General features: G+C 40.7%; 2 protein-coding genes across 5 annotated transcripts in view; one reads left to right on the top strand and one right to left on the bottom strand.

Moving 5' to 3' along the window:
• Nucleotides 1–9: 9 nt before the first annotated feature.
• On the bottom strand, nt 10–3,642 carry LOC118263359 (caseinolytic peptidase B protein homolog). Of its 3 annotated transcripts, none has more exons than XM_035575291.2 (5): nt 3,205–3,642; nt 2,089–2,140; nt 1,077–2,007; nt 636–813; nt 10–563 (listed from the first exon to the last, which is right to left on the bottom strand). In XM_035575291.2, exons 1-5 carry the CDS (start codon nt 3,416–3,418, stop codon nt 67–69), a joined length of 1,872 nt encoding a protein of 623 aa, XP_035431184.1. In that variant the 5' UTR covers nt 3,419–3,642; the 3' UTR covers nt 10–66. The 3 variants fall into 3 exon arrangements, with proteins under 3 accessions (XP_035431184.1, XP_035431183.1, XP_035431182.1); XM_035575290.2 differs by having other exon boundaries at nt 10–566; nt 3,205–3,640; XM_035575289.2 differs by having other exon boundaries at nt 10–813.
• Nucleotides 3,643–3,887: 245 nt separating this feature from the next.
• Nucleotides 3,888–10,333, top strand: part of LOC118263362 (uncharacterized protein KIAA0930 homolog) — a 32,194-nt gene continuing 25,748 nt past the window's right edge. For both annotated transcript variants that reach the window (XM_035575296.2, XM_035575295.2), the window contains exons 1-2: nt 3,888–4,350; nt 10,074–10,234. In XM_035575296.2, coding sequence (XP_035431189.1) covers nt 4,242–4,350; nt 10,074–10,234 — 270 coding nt within the window. In that variant the 5' untranslated portion in view covers nt 3,888–4,241. The remainder of the gene's footprint in view (nt 4,351–10,073; nt 10,235–10,333) is intronic.

Genomic DNA, 10,333 nt, shown 5'->3' with positions numbered 1-10,333 from the left:
AATGCTACATCAGGTTTGTATTTATCGTTTATTAAGTACTAAATAACGAATAGTTGTGGAGTGCGCTCAGAGCGCGGCGAGGTCGAGCGGCGTGTAGTCGGCGTCCTGCGGGCGGCGCACGGCCAGCGCCACGCGGCCGGCGCGCTCCGTGAGCAGCACGCCGCAGCCGCGCGCCAGCGCGCCGCGCTCCGCCGCCAGCGCGATCTGGTTGACGACGCGGCGCTCCACCTCGTGCTTGATGGAGCGCGCGCCGTAGTGCACGTCGTACCCGTCGGCCAGCGCGCCCAGCACGCCGCCCTCCCAGCGCAGCTCCACGGCGTGCCGCGCGCTCGCCTTCTCCGCCCACAGCTTCAGCTCCATGTTCACCAGCGTCAGGAGCTCCTGCCGCGAGAACGGCAGGAAGTACACGATCTCGTTGATGCGGCCCAGGAACTCGTCCCTGCCGAAGTGCCGCTTGAGTATCGGCCGCACGACGCTATCCTTGAAGTTTCGCGACACTTCCAGTGACTCCTCCGGGTCGTTAGATTCGGACGGTCCGCTCTGGCCGTTCCCTTCGTGAGACCCTACTGAAACCGATAACCACGGTCTTTTATCACTATTAAACAATGAAAATATTTCCATTAGGCTGGGCACACCTCTTTGTTCGACGGTGACTGTAGGCGTCATGCGCACGCGCTGCGCCGCGCGAGCCTCGGCCTCCCGCCGCAGCTGCAGCCCGTACTGCGCGATCTCATCCGCTGCCAAGTTCGATGTCATTACGAAGATGGCGTTCTTACATTCGATCAACTTGCCCTTCCCATCTGTCAGCCTTCCCTAAGACATATTTTGTAAATGAGAATCAAAGTAACATAAGGTAATATAAGATTCACAATCGCAGTTGCCAAAAACCAAATAATAGCCCAACGCAGGCCACGCTCAGCTCAGGCTCTATCGTCGAAGCAATGGTGAAATCTATATCTGATTTCTGACAACGTCGTTATCGTAATAAAGATCAATTTATCTGCAACTGATAGCAAATTGCAGTTCCCAAAGTACCTGGAAAAGTAATGAGGTACAGTCAGAGGTAGTTGACATACCTCATCAAAGAGCTGCAGCAGCACCGTGAGCACGTCAGGGTGGGCCTTGTCTACCTCGTCGAAGAGGACGACGGCATCCGCGCGCCGCGCCAGCGCCCGCGTGAGCTGCCCGCCCTCCTCGTGGCCCACGTAGCCGGGCGGGGCACCGATCAGCTTGGCCACCTCGTGCTTCTCTTGGTACTCCGACATGTCAAGCCGGATGAAAGCCGCCGGGTCGTCGCGATGCATGTAGCGCGCCAACTGTTTCGCCAGCTCAGTCTTGCCGATGCCGGAGCTACCGAGAAATAGGAACACGAGAGGGTGCTCGTCGTCCGCCCAGCCGTTCTCTTTCCGTCGCACGGCTGCCGCGACCGTCTCGACGGCGGCCTGCTGACCGACGATGAATTGCTTAAGGCGTTGCTCGAGGGGGAAGCGACGCCGCTCCTCTGCGGCGGCGGCAGCGGCCGCCTCCTCCCACGTGCGCGTGTGACTGAGGATGAGGTCTCGAGTGGGCGAGGGGTCGCGCGCGTAGTGCAGGGCGCGGCGGCCCGCGTGGTCTCGCGCCGTGGGGTCGGCGCCCGCTTCCAGCAGCTCGCGCGCCGCGGCCGAGGAGTCGGCCAGCGCGGCGTAGTGTAGGGCGGTCCAGCCGAGGAACGATGCGCGCGCGTTCATAGTGCTACAGAATTCGTCCTCGCGCCGCTGCAGCACCTCGAGCGGGTGCATGCCAGCGGCCGCCGCTGCCATGGCGGCGCCTGAATACCGTTCCTGCAGGTCCGGCCGAGCGCCCATCTTCAGCAGCTCGTGTACGGCGCCGGGTTGGTCGTTGGCGGCGGCCACCATGAGCGCCGTCCAGCCCAGAGCGTGCCGCCAGTCGGCTGCGCCACCGCCGCCTCCATCAGCCTCGTTTTCACCTCGTCCACTTTTGATGTTGCTAGCTACCGCTTCCACTTGCCTAAATTTATGTAAATGTTAAAAAGTCCAATAAATACATTTGCTACTGAATGTAAATACTTCTCAAAGAATATATACTCACTTCCGTAATTCTTGCACATTTCCGATCTGAGCAGCTTTGAAGAATCGTTTTTCTATAACAATTTATGATCATTATTTAATAAAATTTTCTTATTCATATTCATTTTCTACCATCAGCTGCTACCAACATTTAGAGTATAAAATGAAATGATTTCAAACTACATACCAATTGAGTACAGCAACCTAACTGATGTAATTACCATATATATTAAAGTACCATAATGTAGGAAGTAAACATCAAAGTCTGCAAAAGTTGTTCGTTATACAATTGCTTAGGTATATTAGGGAAGAAGAGGAAGTTTGATTATATTAAATTTAAGAAGGTCTAAAATGGTAACAGCTGTTATAAAAATCTATAGAATCCCCCTAATATACCAATGGAAAGTGATGTCATATGGCCACCAAATCTTCACATGTAATAGGTTCCAACACCACTTGAGTCCTACATTGAGCCTAGGAATTTAGCATTGTAGGCTCCGTCTGTTGGAGTGTACACAAATACTTTTTACATAATATGAATGAACTGTGTAACTGTGAAATTGTGTGCATAACCTAGCATTAAACACATTAGTATTATGTAGAGTAATCCACCTAGTGATTCATTCCTACGATGATATGGGTATAGAGTTGAGCCATTCTCACTTGTTACAAAACAAATGAATTGCATGATGCTGGTATACAAGTGGAGCTGGTATAGAGCAATAACCATATCTGAAAGAGAGCTTGATTTGTTGCCCACACTAGTAAACCAACAATAATTTTAATTTCAATTAGATCATTGTAATTAGCTTCTCTTTCAGTTGGGCTACTTGAAATAAATTACAGTATGATGTAAGAATTATAAAATGTCATGCAATCATTTACGTAACTCGAAATATACATGCATTATGATGACCCTAGACCAACCTGCAACTGTAAGCTTTAATACTGAGAGAAGATGAGTCGGCACACGATCCTATTACCTTGCTTAGAGCCATTAAGGTCAACAATCTAAATGGCCGGCCTATGGATAGGAGCGATGTTAGGTATTGATGGAATGAGCCTACATCATTTTTCAATATAATGTAACCATGAACTTGTGAACGTCAATATGCAACTAGTTATTAGGTATAGGCACCATTGAAGACATGATCAGCTGCTAGCAGAGCGAGTGCTAGCGAGCCGGCACCTAGCGCTGTCCTCGCGGCTCGTGTTCGGTTCTCGCCCCCCGAGTTACTGTTCCCTCCTGCTGTATGTTCCCACTGCACCAATGCACTAGCTAGTCGTGACGAGTGCCTCAACGCGAACGCACTATGTTTGTATAAACATCTGAAAGGTCTTATGGTTGACATTTTCTTCTTTTTACCCGGTCTTTCCGGATATACAACTGTAGAACTTCACTGTATGATTCTAATTCGATTTTGCGCAAGCGGCGGAATATTAGCTAAAAAGAACATTATTATTGATGTATTTTTAAAGGATTTTTTGAGCTGTCATTTTGATTGGATTTTTTTTCTGAATATTCAGTTTTGATATATGACAAAATGACAAGAGACCATGTGAAAGCGATAAATGTCAAAACAAATGTCATTTCATTTCATTTCCATTAGACGTCGTACGATCGATTTGTAAAAAAGAATTTATTTTGTTTTCCTGACATAATCAACACAACATAGAGTATAGGAATTAAATAAGATACTTTAATTATTAAGATAGTTATTTTTATACAATAGGTATCTTTATTTTTGCATTCAAATTCATGAAATCGACTATAGTTGCGCGTTGTTCCTTGTTCATTGTTGTCTATGATTTGTAGTCAAAGTCAAGTTGTCAAGTCATAGAATCATTTCAGTACGTATTCATTTCATTCATTTCACGTAGATTTTCAGGAATTTTGAGGCACTGATTGGTGAATTGAATGGAAACAAAAAAATACTGATAAGAAATGGAAAACAAAGTAGCGATTGTTTAGGTTTTATTTATAAATAAACAAGTTCATGTTAAAAAAACTTGTGTTGATTACGTCCAGCGCTGTTTAAATGACAAAATATACGAAACAAATATTATTTTCTAATTGGACTGTGGTCGTAACGTGTTGATGACTGTTCGTTTAGAAAAGAGTCGTAAACAACTAACAAGTGCGGCTACGGTCGGTACCTACTGACTGGCTGAAAGATGGCTCTAGGAGGATCAACTTATTTAAAAAGCGCCACAATGCTTGAACAATTACTGGAGGAAATCAATTTTCAAAGGACCAAAGAGATGCGTCAGCTGATGAAGGATGGTAAGTGATACTAGTATTTAAATTAAATAATTTATTTGGACTAAAACATACAGAATATTTATTTCTATTTTATGTACATCATACAATTGACAATTTAATTAGGACAACAATTTTGTATTAAATATAACAAATTTTCTTTATCCCAAATCTTATTCAAATCTATACCAAGTTAGTCTAGTTTTTATCCGATTACAATGTACTTCCTCCATGGCAATTCAATTGTTTTTATCTTCTGCCAGTAGCTTTGTCTGCATTCCTGTCGGATAAAAAGCTATGTGGCCTATGTGTTATTCCAGACCATATTCTACCCCTGTTTCAAATGTCAAAGGAGTAACAAACAAACAAACTTTTGCATTTACAATATGAATAGCATGGTCTACTTCTTTTTGATGACCTGGTACTTCTACTTCTTTGTAAATGTATTATGTACAGCAGTGGTTGGAAACAGACTGATCATGATGATGGGATGAGATGAAGATATGATCACAACAACTCCCACATAATTATAATGTTTAATTTATATAGATTTTAATACAAACATAGGTCAACATAACCAGCTTTGAATTAGCTCTGTTAGTATCATATGGTACACACAGTACTTCACACCATCCAAAATCAAGTCAGCCTAAACACCAGGATACCTGAGACAATTTTCCGCAAAATGAGTAATATTAAATTAGGCAGATACAACATGCAGGAAACTTTAATGAAATACCTGTAACTTAAGGAGTTAGGGCACTATGTATCCATTCCTATTGAACTCTTATTGGCTCTGTAATAGTTAGTAACAAATAGAACTCAATCCAAAAGCAAGTTAAAAAAGAAAACTATTTGTTAGCTAGGCCACAGCAAGTCAGTCAAACTGAACTAAGTCATAACAGTGCTGTGTCTAAGGTACAATCCAAACTGCTTTAATCTGTTATCAAGTGGCTTCTATCTGGCACCTAACTATTGTTCTAATTATATTTAATGGTTGGATTGGATAACTCATAATTATTTACCTAATTAGTAATAATTACCTATGATTGTATGATTATAATCATAATAATTATTAAATGTTTTAGTCTTAGCTTTGACATATAAGGTCAACAAAGACTGCATACAGTCTGCCTGTGACCTTTACTGACTTGTGTAGCTTCCATTATATCTGACCATACAATCATAGCAACACTCCAGTCAAGGCCAAGTACCTAAGGACTGGCAATTACAAAATAAGCTAAGTTTTTACTAACACTTAATAAAACCCTATCAGTTGAGAAAACACAAGTGTGTCTACGGAGTAAAGAAACTTGGTTAGTTTGCCAGGTCTGACAAAGTATTGGGCTTATTGGCTTTCGAAATTCTCTGTTATTGTAAGTGCAATCATTCTATCATAGTCAAATTGCATTTTGTATGAATTTTACAGGAGACAATTTACTATTTGAGGTTTCTACCCAATATGTAAGGCAACATTACATTATTTTAAGAAACATTCCAAAAAGTTCTAGTTTCAACCAAATTCCATGTAGACTAATAAATAAAATTCGAGTGTGTGAATAATTGAATATACATATTATGCAAATACCAAAATAATATTTTTTACAACTTTTGTCTGTCTGTAAGTCTGTTTGTTCTGGCTAACTTCTGAAATCGCTGCACCGATTTTGACGGAACTTTTATTGACAGGTAGCTGATATACTAAGGAGTAACTTAGGCTACTTTTATTAGTCACAAACTCCGTAATCCACGCGAGCAAAGCCTAGCCTAGCTAGTGTGAAATAAAAATTATGTGACCAAGTCTAACACATTGATGAGACTAGTTGGTCCAAGTTATAAAAAGTACTAACGTAAAGAAAATATAGAATAAAGACTTAGATAGAAAGGATTAGGTGTAACTAGGTATTTAGTAATCTTCTATATGATAAAAACTTAAAAACGGCTGCACCGATTTGGCTAATTTTGTTGTTTAACTATTTTTGGAGGTCTAGGGAAGGCTTAAAAGGTTTGCCGAAGTTTACCAGGTCAGATATTAGTAAGGTATAAAAATTAATTAAGATATTAGACACATGCGGTTTAACTACCTATTATTTCTTTCCGACTCGAATAGTTAGTAAACTACCTTACGAAACTTAACTACGAAAACATTACGAAGATGAGATTCATCTTCTCTTCATCATCTTCAGCTTCAGCTTTGCAAGATGGAACTAGCTATTTCTTACACCTTCCCACCCAGATGCTGTTGTCCTGTTCGTTTACCTTCAGGCGAACCTCTTTGGCGTGATGGCTGGGCAGTGGGCAACCACGGAGCAACTCTTTGTGTGATCCACAAATTGTTGTTTCTGGTCATACAGGAGAAAATCCTAGCAATGTTGTCTTAAAAATTCAAATAAGATACATTTATAAAAAAAAAAATAAGTAAAAAGGAGAGGTGCGAGTGGTTACTAATTTAAATTAATAAACGCTGCTCTCATACCTTACTTAGTGTTCATTGAACCGTGGCCTAATAACGCAACCGTCCATTTCGACAGGGGAGTCCGATGACTCATCCATACAGGGTAGTTTTAATTCATAAATGATATGTGCTTTGGTAAAAATAAACTAAACTGAGCAAATGTATATTCCTCTGCCTTCCTACCTCTACAGGCTTACAAAAACATGTGTAATGTGACATGGTCGCTCTGCCCGTAGTCAGTGAATATAGTAGGTATTCATCGTGTAAAATATTCTGTAGTAAGATAAATTTGTTCTAGGACAATAATATCCATTAGTTACTCAACAATAGCCCGCAGTCGTTCCGTCCTCAGTCTTCACGGCCTCTGGAATCAGTAGCGTCGACAGCAACTGCGCCATTCAAACCTACAAACCCCCTTCAATCAATCTAAAGATCTGATTCAATTTTCCAGTGTTGGACTGGCGCATCTGGAGCCGAAATTCGTATCTCACTAGCTGGTGTATAGAACGTTAACACTCAGTTCTAAATAGTTAACTATTCTTTTTTTATTTGAGGGGGGATAATCATCCAATGACTTCTCTCGCCTTGGGCGAGGCGAGAGGGAGTGTCAAACTCTTACTGACTAAAAACCACCCTGTTCCTACTCTTGCTTTTCGAACCGGAGCCCCGGTAAACCCGCTAGGTAGTCCGCAGCTCCGGATCTAAATAGTTAACTTAGCTTACCACCTGCGACTTAGCTTCTGTGGTTTTTGGAAAACATCGAAGTAATATCGGGAAAAAAGCAAATTCCCTATGCGGTAGCATAAGCCAAAGTTATATTTCTTCTATATCAACTATGTGAATTAGAAGATTCCACTGGTGAATTTTTATAAATTGACCCCATTATTTCTGTAAATAGCTTTGCAATATTGGAGCCTTTAAAAAAGTTGTTCATATTAAATACTTCCTGAGCCAAAATGACGAGGTATGTAGATCCCCAATCTGTAAGTCTACCATCAACATAGATTTGAACAATATACCTAGGGATGAAAAGTGCCCCGATCTCATTCAGTCACGACCTCTGGCGGCTCTGACACCATCAAAGATATAACATAAATGAATGACAACAAATAATTATCTTAATATGGATGGTAGTCCCATGTCGAGTCCAAGTTCGTTTACGAAATTCTCAGTTTAGTATCCGTTGGTTGGTCCAACTATTCAACTCATTATCATTCACACATTTCGTCCCGCTGCGCTGCCTGTTGTTTTTTTATTTCCATATTCTTAGTTTGCGAGTGATTATGTTAATCTGTGGGAATTTCAGCTTACTTCATTGCGATTTGAAATATTAAGAATGTGTGTCAATATAGGGGCGCACTGTTCTCAGATCTCATGAGACTGCATTCAGCATTCCTACCAATGGTTTAGTGTTTACCGGACCACGAGGGTTGAAACAACCGTCTGAAATTACAGAGTTTTACTAAGATACGTATATAGTTTATTTATAAAGTCACACCTCTTATAATGTTTGACATTGTGACAAAAAAGTTTTAACTGTCCCGGTGATATGTTTACCGGGCCAGATGACACAAATCAAGTGCCATCGTCCCTGGAAAGGGCAGAAAAGCATGCATGCTTGCATTGCCTTGGGGATCGAGACCTCGAATAACGCAGATATGTACCTAGAGTTAAAGAATAAACAAGTACACATTAAAATAATGTTTATGTTAAACGGTTTTAATGAGTTTATAAATATTGAATAGTCAAACGTCAAATATCAGATCGATTTGATGCCAGGAAGGGGGTAAAATGCCAAATACTAGATTTGACCCAAACAAACAAACAGGGCAAGCTAAATAAAATCGTTTAAATATTGTGTAGGCCTTTACTTTCAGCTCAAAGATGCTTGATTGCAAGTTTTTAATAAAATAGTACCATATACAGTTATTGTAGTGTTGCCAGTGATTATTGATGACACCTCTATAGTAAGTAGTGTAAAACCAGGCTGCTTACCACCAGTCGTCATTTAAGAAGCGGTTGATTAATTAGCCGATCAGATTTACCTACTTTAAACGTAGTTTCACTATCGATTTATTAATACATAATTATATGCATTTAATTAATTCCTTCACTATATATACTTATTGAGGAAATTATTTGATGTTATTACAACTCGCAGGAAAGAGGAATTGGGTAAATTGCAGGTTTAAGAAAAAACAGCTATTTAATTAACTTTACAACATCGTGGTATAAACAGTTGCACATTGTTTATATTATTACATTTTCTCATATACATCTAAATGGGAACACGTTACACCTCAGATACCGGAATGTAGATAACTATAGCAACCTTTTCAACTGTTGAATAGCCTCGTGTGTTTGTTCTTATCATATTCAGTGACCACAAGCAACAGGTTGGACAGACCTATTTAATGTTGTGATTGTATCGTTAAGTAGGTGTGGTTTACATTAGATAGCCCACTCACTGTACATGCACAATACGAAATGAATTAAATAATCCTTATACAAGCATGAGGTACAAATGAATCTTTCACTTGAAACCAACGTAACGTAACGAATGCAATAAATAATATTTACAAAACAGTTACAAGTGTAGAACAAGAACATATTTATAAATTATGTAAATACAGTAGAAATGTATACATCTCAAAATACGCATTAACAAATATAAATGATTGTCAGGCTAAGACTGACGCAGGTCCACGTAAGCAGGACTCGGCCGCGGTAGGGCTGCTGCAGGGAGGGCAGCAGGTGCCAGGTGCACGTACACCTCATGTCTACTTGCTTACTTGAACACCTATGATATACAACGTGGTGGACCATTTGTCCCAGGAATACGTTTAAGTAGTTTATAGACATACGTACATTATAGTAGCTACTTGACATATTGACAGGTTTTAAGATTCTCGCACAGGTTTACTTATTGTGTGATCTGTTACGTATAGAACTTTGTTCAATCAGAACATCCATTGCAACATTTTGTCAGATTATGTAAACAATATTCTATTGTTACAACACAACAGATAGAGGAAAATAATGTTATAAAGCAGCATTATGTATCTAATGAGGAGTTGGACAGTTCAGATGAAGTATTTTGAAGGCACTTAGTAAATAACTTGTGTGGACTTTACACCACTTTATAAGACATAGAATTTAAGAAGGTGGCAAGTTTGGCAACAGTGGTACTTACACCCATATATATTAGAATATATCAATTCATCGTATCATATTGAGCCTATACCTAAGAGGATACAGTTGTGCCACGTATAACACTTTGCAATATTTTCAGATTGTGGTTTCGTAGTTCTGCAAGGAACAACATACTGGACAGATCTGTTTGTGCGGCACTTTCTGTTCCAAGAGGAGCAGTCGATAGACTGTGACGACTTGTTGTTCTTTGTTAGAAAGCGGCACGTGAAGGGCTCCTCCCGCTACCTGCCCAAGTACGAGGTGAGTCAGTAGTTAGCTGCCGCACCTGCACCGGACCGAACTGTCTCGTTGTAGCTACTGCTACAGGTTGTTGCACGCTTATAGCAAATAATACTAAAC

Source organism: Spodoptera frugiperda, chromosome 27, assembly GCF_023101765.2.
Source record: "Spodoptera frugiperda isolate SF20-4 chromosome 27, AGI-APGP_CSIRO_Sfru_2.0, whole genome shotgun sequence".
Classification (NCBI taxonomy): domain Eukaryota; kingdom Metazoa; phylum Arthropoda; class Insecta; order Lepidoptera; family Noctuidae; genus Spodoptera; species Spodoptera frugiperda.
This window is presented reverse-complemented; position numbering and strand designations above follow the sequence as displayed.

What these genes read in the sequence shown, in the direction of transcription:
- LOC118263359 (XM_035575289.2), bottom strand. Translation starts at nt 3,418, where the DNA reads ATGTCAACCATAAGACCTTTCAGATGTTTATACAAACATAGTGCGTTC. An exon ending in AGCTGATCATGTCTTCAATG is followed by an intron (nt 2,141 to 3,204) that starts GTGCCTATACCT and finishes AAATTGTTATAG; the next exon opens with AAAAACGATTCTTCAAAGCT. An exon ending in AATGTGCAAGAATTACGGAA is followed by an intron (nt 2,008 to 2,088) that starts GTGAGTATATAT and finishes ACATAAATTTAG; the next exon opens with GCAAGTGGAAGCGGTAGCTA.